This window comes from Carcharodon carcharias, chromosome 23 (genome assembly GCF_017639515.1).
Source record: "Carcharodon carcharias isolate sCarCar2 chromosome 23, sCarCar2.pri, whole genome shotgun sequence".
Lineage (NCBI taxonomy): Eukaryota > Metazoa > Chordata > Chondrichthyes > Lamniformes > Lamnidae > Carcharodon > Carcharodon carcharias.
Genome location: NC_054489.1, coordinates 47,157,719 through 47,174,129, shown reverse-complemented (window position 1 = coordinate 47,174,129; position 16,411 = coordinate 47,157,719). Strand labels below are relative to the sequence as shown.

At 44.2% G+C, this 16,411-nt stretch overlaps 1 protein-coding gene across 3 annotated transcripts in view; it reads left to right on the top strand.

Annotated features, from left to right (window-relative positions):
* The window catches only part of LOC121269030 (solute carrier family 15 member 2-like), a 169,856-nt gene that overhangs the window by 78,929 nt on the left and 74,516 nt on the right, over positions 1–16,411 (top strand). For all 3 annotated transcript variants that reach the window (XM_041173417.1, XM_041173418.1, XM_041173416.1), the window contains 4 exons: positions 8,559–8,700; positions 10,228–10,314; positions 12,660–12,759; positions 14,929–15,019. In XM_041173417.1, the coding sequence (XP_041029351.1) occupies positions 8,559–8,700; positions 10,228–10,314; positions 12,660–12,759; positions 14,929–15,019 (420 nt within the window). The remainder of the gene's footprint in view (positions 1–8,558; positions 8,701–10,227; positions 10,315–12,659; positions 12,760–14,928; positions 15,020–16,411) is intronic.

Genomic DNA, 16,411 nt, shown 5'->3' with positions numbered 1-16,411 from the left:
CCCTCTATGGCAAGCATATCCTTCCTTAGGTAAGGAGACCAAAACTGTACACAATACTCCAGGTACTGTCTCACCAAGGCTCTAAACAATTCCAACAGGATAATTTACTCCTGTATTTAAACCCTCTTACAATAAAGGCCAACATACCATTTGCCTTCCTAATTGCTCGCTGCACCGGCAAGATGGCTTTCAGTGACTCATGAACAAGCACACCAAGGTCCCTTTGGACATCAACACTTCCCAATCTATCACCATTTAAAAATACTCTGCATTTCTGTTTTTCCTACCAAAGTGGATAAATTCATATTTTTTCACATTATATTCCATCTGCCGTTTTCTTGTCCACTCACTTAACCCGTTTAAATTCCCTTTGAAGCCTCTTTGCATCCTCTTCACAATTCACATTCCTGCCTAGTTTTGTGTCATTAGTAAACTTGGAAATATTACATTTGGTCCCCACATCAATGATATAGATTATGAATAGTTGGGGCCCAAGCACTGATCCTTGTGATAACCCACTAGTCACAGCCTGCCACCCTGAGAATGACCCATTATTCCTACTCTCTGTTTTCTGTCCATTAACAAATTCTCAATCCCTGCCAGTATATTACCCCATGTGCTCTAATTTTGTTTACTAACCTCTTGTGTGGGACTTTACTGAAAGCCTCTGAAAATCTAAATACACCACATCCACTGGTTATCCCTTATCTATTCTCCTAGTTACATCCTCAAAAAATTCCAAAAGTGATTTGCCTTTCATAAATCCATGTTGACTCTGCAAATCCTACCATTATTTTTGAAGTGTCCAGTTATCATATTCTTTTCCCTCCTACTGATGTCAGGTTAACAGGTCTGTAGTTCCCCGTTTTCTCTCTCCCACCTTTCTTAAACAGTGGAGTTACATTTGCTGCCTTCCAATCTGCAGGCACATTTCCAGAATCTATAGAGTTTTGTAAGATGATCACCAATGCATCAACTGTCTCTACAGCCACCTCTTTCAATACTCTGGGATGTAAATCATCAGGTCCAGGGGATTTATCAACTTTTAGTCCATTAATTTCTCCAGTACTACTTTACTAATACTATTTTTTTCCATTCCTCATTCCTGCTAGTCCCTTGGTTCTCTAGTATTTCTGGAAGGTTTTTTGCATCTTCCTCTCTGAAGACAGTCACAAAGTATTTGTTTGGTTTTGCTGCCATTTCCTTATTTCCCATTATAAATTCTCCAGTCTCTGCCTGTAATGGGCCCACATTTGTCTTTGCTAATCTTTTCCTTTTTACACGCCTCTAGAAGCTTTTAAGTCCGTTTTTATGTTTCTTGCTAGTTTACTCTCACATTCAATTTTCTCTTTCTTTATCAGTTTCTTGGTTCTTCTTTGCTGAATTCGAAAAAACTCCCAATCCTCAGGCTTACTACTTTTTGGCTACCCCTTTATTCTAATATAATCTTTAGCCTGTTTTGTTAGCCCATGGTTGGCTCACTTTTCTTGTTGGGTTTTTGTACCTCAAAGGGATGTGCGTTTGTTGTAAACCATGTATTCATTCTTTAAAGGCTAGTTATGGCCTGTCTACCATCACACCTGTTAATGTAGTTTCCCAATCTACCACAGACACTGCATATTTTCGTAGTTTCCTTTGTTTAGATTTACTACCCTAGTTTTGGAATGACCAATATCATGTTCAAACTTAATGTAAAATTCCATCATATTATGGTCACTCTTCCCTAAAGGCTACTTTCTCATGAGATTATCTCTTCCTCATTCCACAATACTCATAGCCCATTTCCTAGTTGGTTCCTCAACAACTGTTCTAGAAAGCCATCTTGTTTACATTCCAGGAATTCATCCCCTACAACAGTAGTGCTAATTTGGTTTACCCAGTCCATATATAGATTGAATTCTCCCATGATTACTGTATTATCCTTGTTACATGCACCTCTAATTTCTTGATTTATACTGTACCTTACCTTACTACTACTGTTTGTTGGCCTATAAATAATTCCCACCAATGTTTGCTTTCCCTTGCTGTTTCCTAGCTCCACCAATCTAAGATCCTGTCTCACTAATGTAATGATCTCATCCTTTATTAACAGTGCTACCCCACCTCCTTTTCCTTTCGCTTATCCTTCCTAAATGTTGAATATCCTTGAACATTCAGTTCCCAGACTTGGTCACCCAACAGCCAAAGACTAGGGTCTCTGTGATAGCAATTAGATCATACCCGTTTATTTCTATTCGTGCCAAAAATTCATCTACCTTGTTGTGAATGCTGCATGCATCCAGATAGGGTGCCTTTAATTTTGCCTTTTTAACATTTTTCTATATTTTTACCCTATTTGGTGCTGGCCTTTGTTTCCACTGCCTTCCAATTTTTCTTCCTACTAAGCTGGTGCTTTGTTTCTCTCCTATTTGAATTCGCTCCCTGGTTTCCATCTCCCTACCAAGCTGGTTTAAACCCTCCCCAACCGCACCAGTAAATCTCCTGGTCCTGCTAGGGTGTAACCTGTCTGCCGTGTATAGGTCCCGCCTGCTCCAGAACCGGCCCCAGTGCCTCAGAAACCTAAAGTCCTCCCTCATGCACCATCTCTCCAACCACCCATTCATTTGCTCGATCTTCCAATTTCTGTACTGACCAGCAAGTGGCACTGGGAGTAATCCTGAGATTACCGCCTTTAAAATCTTGCTTTTTTAATCTCCTTCTCAGCTCTCTAAAATTTGCATTCAGGTCCACATCCCTCTTCCTACTATGTCATTGGTACCAATGTGGACCATAATTTCTGGCTGTTCACCCACGAATGACCTACAGCCGCTCAGAGATGTCCTTGACCCTGGAACAAGGGAGCCACAACACCATCCTGGAGTCAAATCTCCAGCCGCAGAAATGCCTGCCTACTCCCCTTACTGTCAAATCGCCTATTACTATTGCTCTTTCACTTTTCTTCCTCCCCTCTTGTGCAGCTGAGCCACCCGTGCTGCCATGCACTTGGCTCTGGCTTCACTCCTCTGAGGAACCATTGCTCTTAGCAGTATCAAAAACAGGAAACCGGTTAGTGAGCGAGATGGACCCAGAGGACTCCTGTACTACCTGCCTGGCCCTCCTAGATTGTCTGGCATTCACCATTCCCTCTCTGCCTGTTCTCTCATAACCTGCAGTGTGACCACCTCCCTAACTGTGCTATCCACGTGGTTCTCAGCCTTGTGGATATGCCATCGTACCTCCAGCCATCACTCGAATTCCAAAACCTGGAGCTCAAGTTTTTGAAGCTGGTGACACTTCCTGCACATGTGGCCATGTAGGCCACAGGAAGCATCCATGACTTTCCACGTGTTACAGGATGCACATTCCACATGTATGCCCTGTCATACCTTAACTTTACTTTACAGTCTATTTATTATAAATTGAAGACTAGAAATATTGCTATTGCTCCTAATTAACTTTACTGTTGCTAGTAAACATTACTAGTACTAATTAAACCTTACAATTACCCCTAAGGAAAAAACAGAGTTTTGTAAGAAAAATGAGCAAAATACTTAGCAACCAATAACTTAGCTGTTTCCCTCTGACATTCTTTGAATTTAGCTCAGAACAGGGTCGGTCCACTGACTGAGCCCCCCCTGGATCTTATAAACTGGCCTGCTGCTCTCCGCACTCATTTAAACTCAAAGTTAAGGTAGATACTTTTTTAAAAATTCATTCACGGGATGTGGGCTTCGCTGGCTGGGCCAGCATTTAATGCCCATCCCTAGTTGCCCTTGAGATGGTGGTGAGCTGCCTTCTTGAACCACTGCAGTCCATGTGGTATAGGCACACCTACAGTGCTGTTATGGAGGGAGTTCCAGGATCTTGACCCAGTGACAGTGAGGGAACGGCGATATATTTCCAAGTCAGGATGGTGAGCGACTTGGAGGGGAACTTCCTGGTTGCGGTGTTCCCATGTATCTGCTGCCCTTATCCTTCTAGATGGCAGTGGTCATGGGTTTGGAAGGTGCTGTCTAAGGAGCCTTGGTGAATTCCTGCAGTGCATCTTGTAGATAGTACACACTGCTGCTACTGTGTTTCGGTGATGGAGGGAGTGAATGTCTGTGGATGTGCAGGTGTGTGCAGGACATACCTGGGCAATTTTCAACATAGCTAGGTAGATGCCTTGTTGTAGTTGTACTGGAACAGTTCAGCTAGGGGCACGACAAGTTTTGGAGCACAAGTCAAGCGGGCTGTTTTGTCCTGGATGGTGCCAAGCTTCTTGAGTGTTGTGGGAGCTGCACTCATCCAGGCAAGTGGAGAATATTTCATCACGCTTCTGACTTGTGCCTTGTAGATGGTGAACAGGCTTTGGTGAGTCAGGAGCAGGATTCCTAGCCTCTGACCTACTCTTGTAGCCACCATGTTTATATGGTTATCCAGTTCAGTTTCTGGTCAATGGTAACTCCCAGGATGTTGATACTGGGGGATTCAGTGATTGTAATGCTATTGAATGTCAAGGGGTGATGGTTAGATTCTCTCCTATTGGAGATGGTCATTGTGTGGTGCGAATGTTACTTGCCACTTGTCAGCCCAAGCCTGGATATTATCCAGGTTTTGCTGCATTTGAACATGGACTGCTTCAGTATCTGAGGAGTTGCGAATGGTGTTGAACATTGTGCAACCATCAGTGAACATCCTCACTTCTAACCTTATGATGGAAGGAAGGTCATTGATGAAGCAGCTGAAGATGGTTGGGCCAAGGGCACTAACCTGAGGAACTTCTGCAGTGATGTCCTGGAACTGAGATGACTGACTTCCAGCAACCACAACCATCTTCCTTTGTGCTAGGTATGACTCCAACCTGTGGAGAGTTTTTCCCCCTGATTCCCATTGATTCCAGTTTTGCTAGAGTTCCTTGATGCCACACTCGGTCAATTGCTGCCCTAATGTCAATGGCAGTCACTCTCACCTCACCTCGGGAGTTTGGCTCTTTTGTTTAAGTTTGAACCAAGGCTGTAATGAGGTCAGGAGCTGAGTGGCCCTGGTGGGACCCAAACTGGGCATTAGTGAACAGGTTAATGCTAAGCAAGTGCCACTTGATAGCACTGTTGATGACCCCTTCCATTGCTTTACTGATGATCGAGTAGACTGATGTACCTTCAGTCGTTTCTTGATATCACGTAGAGTTAATCGAATTGGCTGAAGACTGGCATCTATGATGCTGGGGATCTCTGGAGAAGGCCGAGATGGATCATCTACTCGGCACTTCTGGCTGAAGATTTTTGCAAATGCTTCAGCCTTACCTTTTTCACTGATGTGCTGGACTCCTCCATCACTGAAGATGGGGATATTAGTGGAGCCTCCTAATCCAGTGAGTTGTTTAATTGTCCACCATCATTCACAAGTGGATATGACAGGACTGCAGAACTTAGATCTGATCTGTTGGTTGTGGCATCGCTTAGCTCTGTTTATCACTTGCTGTTTGGCATGCAAGTAGTCCTGTGTTATAGCTTCATCTCATTTCTAGGTGTGCCTGGTGCTGCTCCTGGCATGCCCACCTGCACTCTTCATTGATCAGGGTTGGTCCCCTGGCTTGATTGTAGTGGTAGAGGCGGGTGGGTGGGGTGGGGGGGGTGGTGGATATTCCAAGCCATGAGGTTACATGACCAATTCTTACATGACCAACACCTTCTCCTTCAATCACCAAATTCCCAAGCTCACGCTCTGTGACTAGCTGCTGTCTTTGTGCTTGCCTACTTCATGCGCTTAGCAAGACCACCCCTACTTCTACTCGCTGAAATTGTAGAGATGAGTCAGCTCTGCTGGCTGGAGAAACTCGTTCAAACTACCTACCTAATTAACTGACTAATTACAGCTGACACTCCTGTAGGGAGCCTATTTATCCCTGACTAAGACTGAAGGAAACTTAATTTTAACAATAAATTGTAAAGTTGTTAAATTCTGAAAGTAAATTAGACTAGATTTTAGGAAGAGACTAACCTTTAAAATTAACTGTTAAAATTCCCTCACTCACCAAATTCCTCATCTCACACTCTGTGACTAGTTGCACAAAGTGACCAGCTCCTGTCTTTGTGCTTGCTCACTATACTGACTGACAATTGCAGTGTTTAGCACTGTGACTCCTCAGATACTGAAATAGCCCGTGCCTGTATGCAGTAAATTTCTAACAAATGCAAAAACAATAAGCGATAACACTGGGGGAATGTCAGTTACCCTAATATAACTTGCATACAGTCTGTGTAAAAGGAACAAAGGGCACAGAATTCTTAAATTGCATTCAGGAGATTTTTTTGAACTTGTATGTGGCAAGTCAACAAGAGTTTGGAGTGGGTGTGGGGTTGGGCAGTTCCTGATTTAGTTTTAGGTAGTGAAGCTGTACAGGTGGAAGTAGTATCAGTGGGAGAGCACTTGAGTGGTAATGATTATTAGATTTAGCATAGTTATGGAAAGGGAGAAAGTAAAACAGGAGTAAAGTTTCCAAATTGAGGAAGGCCAATTTACTAAGCTGAGAAGTGATTTCACAGAAGTGGACTGGAAGAAGCTACTTGAAGGTAAATGTATGTCAGAGCAGTGGGATGCATCCAATAAAGAGTTTCAAGGGATACAGGGTAAACATGTCCCTGCAAAGAAAAAGGGTAGGACAGCCAAATCTAGAGTCCCCTGGATGACAAGGTGTTTAGGTGGTAAGATAAGGCAAAAAAGGGAATCTCATTCCAGACACCGAGAGCTTAATAATGTAGAAAACCTGCAAGAGTAGGTGAAGCGTAGGGTGAAATTAAAAGGGGAGATGAGCGACTGGGCAAGGGGGGTAGGGGTGGGGGTAGGGGTGGGGAGCGGGGGATGAAGGAGGGGGAGATGTGCTGGCTGAAGATGGGGAGTTGGGGGGTGAAGTAACAGGAGATGGGGGTGAAGGAGAGGGAGGTGGGGTGAAGGAGATAGAGATGGAGGGGTGAAGAGGGGAGATGGGGGTGTGAAGGAGGGAAGGAAGAGGTCAGGTGAGAGTGACTGCCCTTGACACCAAGGCAGCATATGACCAAGTTTGGCATCAAGGAGCCTTAGCACAAACTGAAATCAATGGGAATTGGGGGAAAACTCTCTGCTAATTGGAGTCATACCTAGCATAAAGGAAGACGGTTGTGGTTGTTGGAAGTCAATCATCTCAGTTCCAGGACATCACTGCAGGGATTCCTCAGGATGGTATCCTAGATTGAACCATTTTCAGCTGTTTCATCAATGTCCTTCCTTCCATCATAAAGTCAGAAGTGGGGATGTTTACTAATGGTTGCACAATGTTCAGCACTATTCATGACTCCTCAGATACTGAAGCAGTTCACATCCAAATGCAGCAAGACCTGGACAATATCCAGGCTTGGGCTGACAAATTGCAAGTAACATTCACACCACAAAAGTGCCAGGTAATGACGACCCCAACAATAGAGAATCTAACCATCATCCCTTGACATTCAATGGCATTACCATCACTGAATCCCCCACCATCAACATCCTGAGAGTTATCACTGACCAGAAACTGAACTGGACTAGCCGTATATATACTGTGGCTACAAGGGCAGGTCAGATGCTAGGAATCCCGCGGCAAGTAACTCACTTCCTGACTCCCTAAAGCCTGTTCACTATCTACAAGCCACAAGTCAAGAGTGTGATGGAATACTCTCCATTTGCCTGGATGAATGCAGCTCCAACAACACTCGAGAAGATTGATACCGTCCAGGACAAAGCAGCCCTCTTAATTGGCACTCCGTCCACAAACATTCACTCTCTCTACCACTGATGCACTGTATTAGCAGTGGGTACCATCTACAAGATGCACTGCAGGAACTCACCAAGGCTCCTTATACAGCACCTTCCAAACCCACGACTGCTACTATTTAGAAGGACAAGGGCAGCAGATACATGGGAACACCACCACCTGCAACATCTCAACCAAGACACACACCATCCTGACTTGGAAATGTATCACCGTTCCTTCGCTGTTGCTAGGTCAAAATCCTGGAACTCCCTCACTAAATGCATTGTGGGCGTGCTTGCACCACATGGACTGCAGCAGTTCAAGAAAGTGGATCACTACCACCTTCTCAAGGGCTATTAGAGTTGGGCAATAAGTGCTGGCCGAGCCAGTGACGTCCACATTCCGTGAGTGAATTTAAAAAGTCACGGGATCAGAGGATCATTCATTGAATTTTATTGGGTCAGAGTTTCATTAATTTAATGTCCTGGGGTCAGAGAGTCATTCATTGACTATCATGGGGTCAGAACTTCATTCATTGAGTATTCTGGGGGTGGGAGGAACATTTACTGTATTCTGGAGTCAGAACTTATTCACTGGATATTTCATGTTGACACGGTCAGTCGTTGAATATTCTGATGTCAGTCTCTGGCATGGCTATTGAACTCGCAACTTTCTGACTCTAAGGCAAGAATGCTAACAACTGAGCCAGAATAATGCAGAATAATGACTTCACTTCACAAGGCACTCAGATAATTTGTTCAAGACAATTTTGTTCAGCCAAGTCTGTAACCAGTATCCATAACCCTCTTTCCCATTTGTTTTGTTTCAGCTATCCTAGTGTTGTATTTAACTAATGCACTTATCCTATCTGAGAGCAAAGCCACATCCCTCTACCATGTCTTCATCTTCCTTTCCACGTCCTTCACCATCGTGGGAGCTTTTTTCTCGGATTTCTGTTTTGGGCGATACAGGTATGAGTCAACAATGAACTGAACAATTACCTGAATGGAACTAAGACAGATTTGAGGTTCTTTCACTGTCTCTTAGAGAAGATTAGGAGCTGATCTAATTAGGTGTTGAAGATGATTATAGGAGTTGATAGGGTAGATAGAGATAAACTATTTCTTTTGGTAGGACAGGATCAAAACTTAAAATCAGAGCTGGGCCATTTAAAGTTGATGTCAGGAAGAACTTCTTCATAGAAAGAGTAGTTGAAATCTGGAATTCTTTCTCCCAAAAAATCTGTTGAGGCTGGGAAATCAACTGTAAATATCAAAACTGAGATTGATAGATTTTTATTGGATATGGGTATTAAGGGTTATGGAGTTAAGATACAGATCAACCATCATGGAACAAGCTCAAGGTTCTGAATGGCCACCACCTATATGTATGCTCTTACTTGAAGTGTGGCACTGAATGTTACTTACAATGTCTGGAGTCACACCGAGGCACTGTCACGGGGCCATCATATGTTTCTAAGAAAGAGTGAGCTGGTTGGTCATGTGGCCTCTCAAAATCTGCACTTACCTTTGTGAGTTGGTCTTGATGCCCTCAGGACAGATGATGTTACTCATAGTGCCAGCTCTCATCTGTGGGGGAGAGTGGCACATGACACCAGCTAGCCTTTCAGATGTTCAGTTTTGTTATGGTGGGGTGTCACAGAAATATTTGATCCAATTATCCAGCCATTATCTCCTGCTCTACTCACTGCTGGGGCATTGCAAGCACCTCCCGATGCTTGAAGTCCAGAAAGTAGTAGATGTGTGGGCTACAGCGATGGGGGCACTTTCCACCTTCACCACCCAGCAGGTGAACTGGCATTGCAGCTCTGTCTTTCAGGGAACAAAGCCACCTGATGATCTGGAGCCCCTGCCACTGGAACTATGTATAACTCCCTCAATGCTGATTCTTGTGTCTTGTTTCGGGTGCCCCTTTAAAGCCAGGGAGAATGTACAGCATAGATTCACAAAGGTAATCCTGGGGATGTAGTTATGAGGAAAGACTTGGGAACCTGGGACTATTTTAGAGAATTGGGATAGTTCTGCTTAAAGCAGGGAAGGTTAAGGGGAGATTTAGTATGGATGTTTACAATCATGAAGATTTTGATTAACTAAATAAGGAAAAACTGCTTGCACTGGTTGGGAAGTTGTTAACCCGACGACTCAGTTTTATGAAAATTGGCTAAAAGGGGGGAGAGACTAGGAGAATTTTTTATGCTATTAGATTTGTAATTGAAAGGGAGAGATTTGCAGAGCAGGGGAGAGTAGGATTAATTGGATATCTCTTTCAAAGAGCCTGCATAGATACCTTGGGCTGAATGGCCTCCTTCTGTGATGTAAGATTCTATTTTTCTATTTATATTACAGAGCCAATTGGGTCTCTATAGGGTAAATGGATCATTGACCATTTAAGTAATGTTGGGTGATCCTCAGATGCCATTATTGAGTTGATTCTATGACAGTGAATCCAACCCTTGTCTTCTCAATCTTGAATTACAGGACTATTCTCATGCTTTCTGTAGTGTACCTGGCTGGTGCCATTGTTCTGTCAGTGACTGCTATTCCAGGACTAATGGGGCAGTCTGGGTGAGTACAGAGACTTTTCTTGAGTGTGCTGGGAAGGAGACAGTTACAGAATGACCAGCTGTGATCCTTCATTTCATTTCATTGTACCCCAACTAGGCTCGATTCTCAACCTCTTCACCAGGTATTCCTGGGGTAGGAATGACCTCAGATTGGGGTTGGCAGCTTTGTCATCCCATTAAAAACCAACAATCCAGTTGGTGCCATTTTGAAAGGGGCCTACTGCCAGGTGTGCACATTGCCCACCTATGTTTCAGGTGATATGACACTTTTGATTTGGAAACCTGGCTTCTAAGATGTAAATAGTTTCCTAGTTACCTACTTTATGAGAGTACAGGGCAGTGTAGACTCAGATCAATTCCACCTACCCAAAGGTAAGTGTCGGATTATATTTTTTGGGACTCAGAGGAGCAGGAGTGAATTTTCAGGGCCCACAAAACATAATCTGACCTTTTGCCCCCCCCCCCCCCCCCCCCCCCCCCAGTGATTGCAAACCCTACCCCACACCTCTCTTACCACCAACCCCCCCTCCCTCCCGCCATCCGTTACGATAGCTTTGGCCTAATTTCCTGTGCTGAGTCTTGAGTATTGCTTGTCTGGCAGCCTGTGTTGCACCTGGACAATATAAAGGAGATGGGAGCCTCATAATGGCAAGAACCTGTTTGTAATGGGGACTGGCGGCCAAGCCATAATCAAAATCTCCCACTTCATGAGTCTTTGTTCCTTGGAACTAACATAGGGGACCTAAAGGTTCGTAGGGTTGTAGGTCCGCTCCTGATATTAGTTGATTGAAAGCGTGGGTGTGGACCACATTGGTACATCTTGGACACATCTTGGCTTCGAGACTCTGTTGGGGGGAGACTGTTTTGGGAAGATACCTCTACACACCCCAAACATTGCGTCTGTTGCCAGAAAGGCAAGGCTGGCAATGGGGGTTGTAGGGAGGTGAAATTCCCTCACTTGGTATTTCCTTGGCCCCACCTACCTAGTGCTGAACATCCTGGAGGTGAAATGGACCCAATGTGGCTGAACCCTAGCCGAGACCCCTATCCCTCACCAAAACCTGAAGTATTCTTCCTAGTACCCTTGTAAAGAAGGTCAGTCAGGGGTGGCAAAAATATGCTGGCACTGCCAAGACCAGTGTCACGTGTCCTGCCCCATCCTGTTCCTGGGTCGGGCACCTGATAATGTGATCACTCTTGACCCTGGATAGTTTGATGGAGCAGGCATTTAAGGAGTTTGGGGGTTTCCTGGAGGACCTGTCCAGTAGTCAATGGAGGGTCTCTGAATTGAGTCTGAAAGATCTGTAAAGAGCCTCTGGTTCAGGGGCTATGGAGATTTCATGGATGGTTGCTGCAGAAACTATTAAGGACAATCGAGAGGATTTTCAAGAAACTTAGACAGTTTTTGCAGGCATCTTGGATGACCTCTGCTCTGAAATTCTGCCCCCTCCTTAGGAAAAGCGACTGACATTTGGTAGCTTTGTCCAGCAGCCAAGACTGGGCAGTTCACCATTTGTAGAAAGATGGAAACATGATTACACCACAGAATCGATGGTATAGTTCAGCAGCACATGAGGGTTGATCTTACCTACCATTCTGCTGGGAGTATGATTGGGGGGGGAAAGGGTGGTGGGGTTTAAGATGGCATGGGGCAGAGGGGGAAGGGGTCGATAATACACCTGCGCTCGTTGCCCCACCCCACCACCATCTTAAGTGACCTAAGATCGGGCAAGACAGGGCAGCCGTTCCCAAGCAGGCAGGCGTCTACTTTATATAAAAGATTTGTGCCTAATAATGTCGTTGGCATTGCAACGCATTTTAACTTAAAATGATGGAAAGCTTGCGCAGAGCCAAACTAGACAGCAGGACTTGCTGGGAGACGGCAGAGAGCTGGAAAAGGCCTCAATGAGTACTAATGTTACCTTTCTGTGGAATCCTTGTACGGGAGCAGGAGTCCTTGGGCTCCCTAGTCTCAGTTTTTCCTCTTCCTCTCATTGCTGAGACCTTCATTCAAACCCCTTCCCTCCCCATTGCTAACTTCATGTTAGGGAATAGCTCCCAGTATTTTTAAGCTCCTGACCCATTCCTGCTCCTGCTGGCCACAATGACACTTCTCCAGTTCCTGATGGGGTACAGTGCTGCTTTATAGATATGAGATCCTCATGTTAAAAGGGCCCCAGCTTCATGCTGAACTCTCCTTAGGGGAGGAGGGGGAGATTTTCCTATCACCCCATTCCTGCTGTGAGTTAAAGTTGAGCCCATGGCCTACTGTGCTCCCCTCCACTTCACTGCTCCTACATCACCTATACTCAGTAAAGACTGACTGGACTCTCTTTCTGATTGTAGGATGGGTGCCTACATTGGGCTGTTCTTCATTTCCCTGGGATCTGGTGGAATCCGATCCAGTGTGTCACCCTTTGGTGCTGATCAGATTGGCGGAAAAGAGGTGAGGACACACTGACCATCTGTTATTGAGAGTTTGGGTTGGAAAGTTGTTTTTAAATGGAAGCTAGATAAACATATGAGGGAGAAAGGTATAGAGGGATATACTAATTGAGTTAGATAAAGAGAGGTAGGAGGAGGCTCGAGTGAAGCATAACTACCAACATGGACCAGTTGGGCCAAATGGCCTGTTTCTCCACTGTAAATTATGTCTAATTCTATCTAATAAACCCCTTACTGCAATAACATGGGAAAGATCGGACTATTGCTAAAATAAGGAAAGTGCCTCCTCACATTGCTGAGAAACATTATAATGTGCTTAGCATAAATTACTTTTGAAAGAGTCACTAGTTATAGACAGACACAGGGGCCAAATGAACCACAGCAACACTGACTAACTGACTCACTCCTTCAAGCAAGAACTGAACCCGTTACAGATAGGGGCAGAGATCATGTCTTACAAAAAGGTAGGACTGCAAGGGATTCTGGCCTAGTTTCAATCATCTAAAGGTATCACAGGGAAGGTTCCATATTTCCTCCTATAATTGGCCTGGGTCTTTATCTGGTTTATTGCCTTTCCCACGAGATCGTAAGGTTTTGTGTGGAGTGGGGATTGTCAGTAAGGCATTGCAGTTGTGCCTGACTTTTCTGTCATTGTTCGTATATTTGTAAGATTCTACACACAACAGTGAGGTGAATCTTTGAGCGAGGAATGTTGGAGAACTCCCAGCTCTTCTTCAAATAGCAGCCCGGGATCATGAACAGGTTGAAGCCTTTGGGACATGCAACATAAATGCAAATTCTCTCTTTTATTACTTCATCATGATGCATGCGATAACTAAATGAAAAGCAAGAATTATGATGTGGCTGAAAACCTTTCCACCATTGATAGTAAGAGCGGATTCGCTTAAGAACCAATACCAAGTGTCAAGTCCGATTCACGTCACAGCCCAGAATGGGTGGATTCTCACACAGAAATACCAAATTACTTTTTGGAGTAAATATGTTGAAAAGATGAACTGGTTTAATGAGTAATAAAAACAGAAAATGCTGGAAGAAGTCAGCAGGTCTGAAGAAGTCATATGAGCTTGAAATGTTAACTCTGTTTCTCTCTCCATGGATGCTGCCAGACCTGCTGACTTTTTCCGGCATTTTCTGTTCTTATTTCAGATTTCCAGCATCCGTAGTATTTTGTTTTTATCTTAGGTTTACTGAGTAACTCAGACAACAATCATTGTACATTTTAATGGAAAATTGGATGTGTTTTTGAATTGAGAAAGATGCAGGGTTATGGGTGAAAGTGGGACTGTGGGTCAGGATTTCTCTAGCACAGAGCTGACATAGGCACAGCAAGAGTGCACTGTCCTTCTCCAGTTCCTCCTGCCTCCTCGGTTGTCCCAAAGACCATTGTCAGGCCTCCCATCCTTCTAAACACCTCCCCCTTCAAGACCTATCTGCTGACCATTTCTGGTGTGACAGATACGCGCAATTGTCTCCTGCCTTGCCTGCGTGCTGTTTGAGAGCATGGAGCAGGTGCCTACAGCGTGTTAACCTGATTTAAATGAGTCACGGTGCCCAGTCTCTGGCTTGTTCTAATGCAGGGTTCATACCCTATTCAGGCTGGTAGCCATGCACAAAACCAACATTCGCACCTGCTTCACTCCATTGGATAGACAACATTTTAATGTCTAAAGCAACAATCTATCCCTCTCTTCATTTAATTAATTCAGTCAATATACCCGGGAGATTTACAATAAACAGTCACATCCCTCCAATCAGATATTAGCTTTTCTAACAATATTTATTTAGCTTTAAGTTTGCCCTAACAGATTCTAGGAGGAAATAAGAGTCCTTCTTGGTTTGAGGTGAGGCACCCCGACTGCTCCAGGGTCAGTACGTCACCTGGTGGTCACAATGGCCCATGGTAAACATGTTCCCACCTGCCACATCTGTGATGAGTTAAAGAAAGAAAGATTTGCATTTATATAGCACCTTTCATGACCTCAGGATGTCCAAAGTACTTTACAGCCAATGAAGTACTTCCATCTAACTGAAGTAAATTTACCAGAGGAACAAGGCTAGAAAGTGGAAGTTTAAATATCAGTGCCAGCATTTGGGACAGAGTGAGTTGGAATCTGTGCTGTTACTAACTGGGTTTATTTATTCCTGGCAGGAGAAAGGCTATCGGATGTACTTTTCATTCTTCTACTTTTTTATGAACCTGGCTGCTTTCATTGCAGGGATCACCATCCCAATTCTGAGAGGTGAGGAAGTTCAGTGAGTAAAGCTGATGACCTGGTGGCAAGATCAGAATATCCTGCAGAAATAAACTGTTTCACAAGTTCACTCCTGGAAAGTTCTGCGGCAATGCTGATGGGACAGGTACCATGAATATGGGAGGCCACTGAAATGCAATTCTCTTCAGCCAGTAGCTCTGGGGTGGCATTAACAGATACCTGGAGCCAGCCTCACAGTGGTGAATTGACCGCAAGGTGAAAGGCTGAGATCAGTCTCCAATATACATGAGAAACAGATTGGGCAAAGTGCCCAATTTGGTCTCTGATTCCAAAGTATCACATGACAGTAAGTAGTGAGCTCATTGTATCTAGCTGAGAGGGAAATAGCTGCCTGTGTCCTGCTAGGATACAAACCACACACAGACCCAAGTCTTAACTAAACTGAATGACTGAGATAGGGAGGGGAAGACCATAAATACATAGAAACTTTAAAGAAAAGAGCCCAATACTGGTTCAGGCTTTTGGCTTCATGTTTGGCCATGTGTCTTCCAGTGACATCTGATCTATCCCAGTGTCTTCCAGTGATATCTGATCTGGCCCAGCATCTGTCAGTGATATCTGATCTGTCCCAGTGCATTCTACTGATATCTGATCTATCTCAGTGTATTCCAGTGATATCTGATCTGCCCCAGTGTCTGTCAGTGATATCTGATCTGTCCAAACTACCACCTGACCCACAGTAGGCATTATTATTTGTGTTTATTGCAATATCTGACTATTACTGTTTAGCAACTGTGCACTGATAGTTGATCAATGCAGCGTTTTACTGACCAGTATAACTATTGTCTGATCAGAAAATGCTGGAATATTCAGCAGGCCAGGAAGCATCTGTGGAGAGAAACATAGTTAATGCTGGGATTTTCCGGCCCCACCTTGGTGAGACCCGCCATGGGGTATGTGATGGGTCAGTCAAAAGTCCATTTACCTTCATCAGCCAATGTTTCAGGTCAATGACCTTTCATCAGAACTGAAGACAGATTGAAATGTAATAGATTTTGAGCAGTGGAAGGGGAGAGGGGGCAGGAAGAACAAAAGAGAAGGCCTGTGATAGGGTGGAGGGCAGGAGAGATTAAATAACAAAAGATTTCATGATGCAACAGCCAAAGAGAATGGGAATGGGTATAATGTTTCTCTCTCCACCAATACTATCTGATCTACTGATAATTTATAGCATTTTCTGTTTTTATTTCAGGTTTCCAGAATCGGTAGTATTTTGCTTTTGCAAAGTCTGATCAGTGAGTCCAACTGTCTGACTAGTATGTACCAATACAAAAACAGAATTATCTGGAAAAACTCAGCAGGTCTGGCAGCATCGGCGGAGAAGAAAAAAGTTGACGTTTCGAGTCCTCATGACCCTTC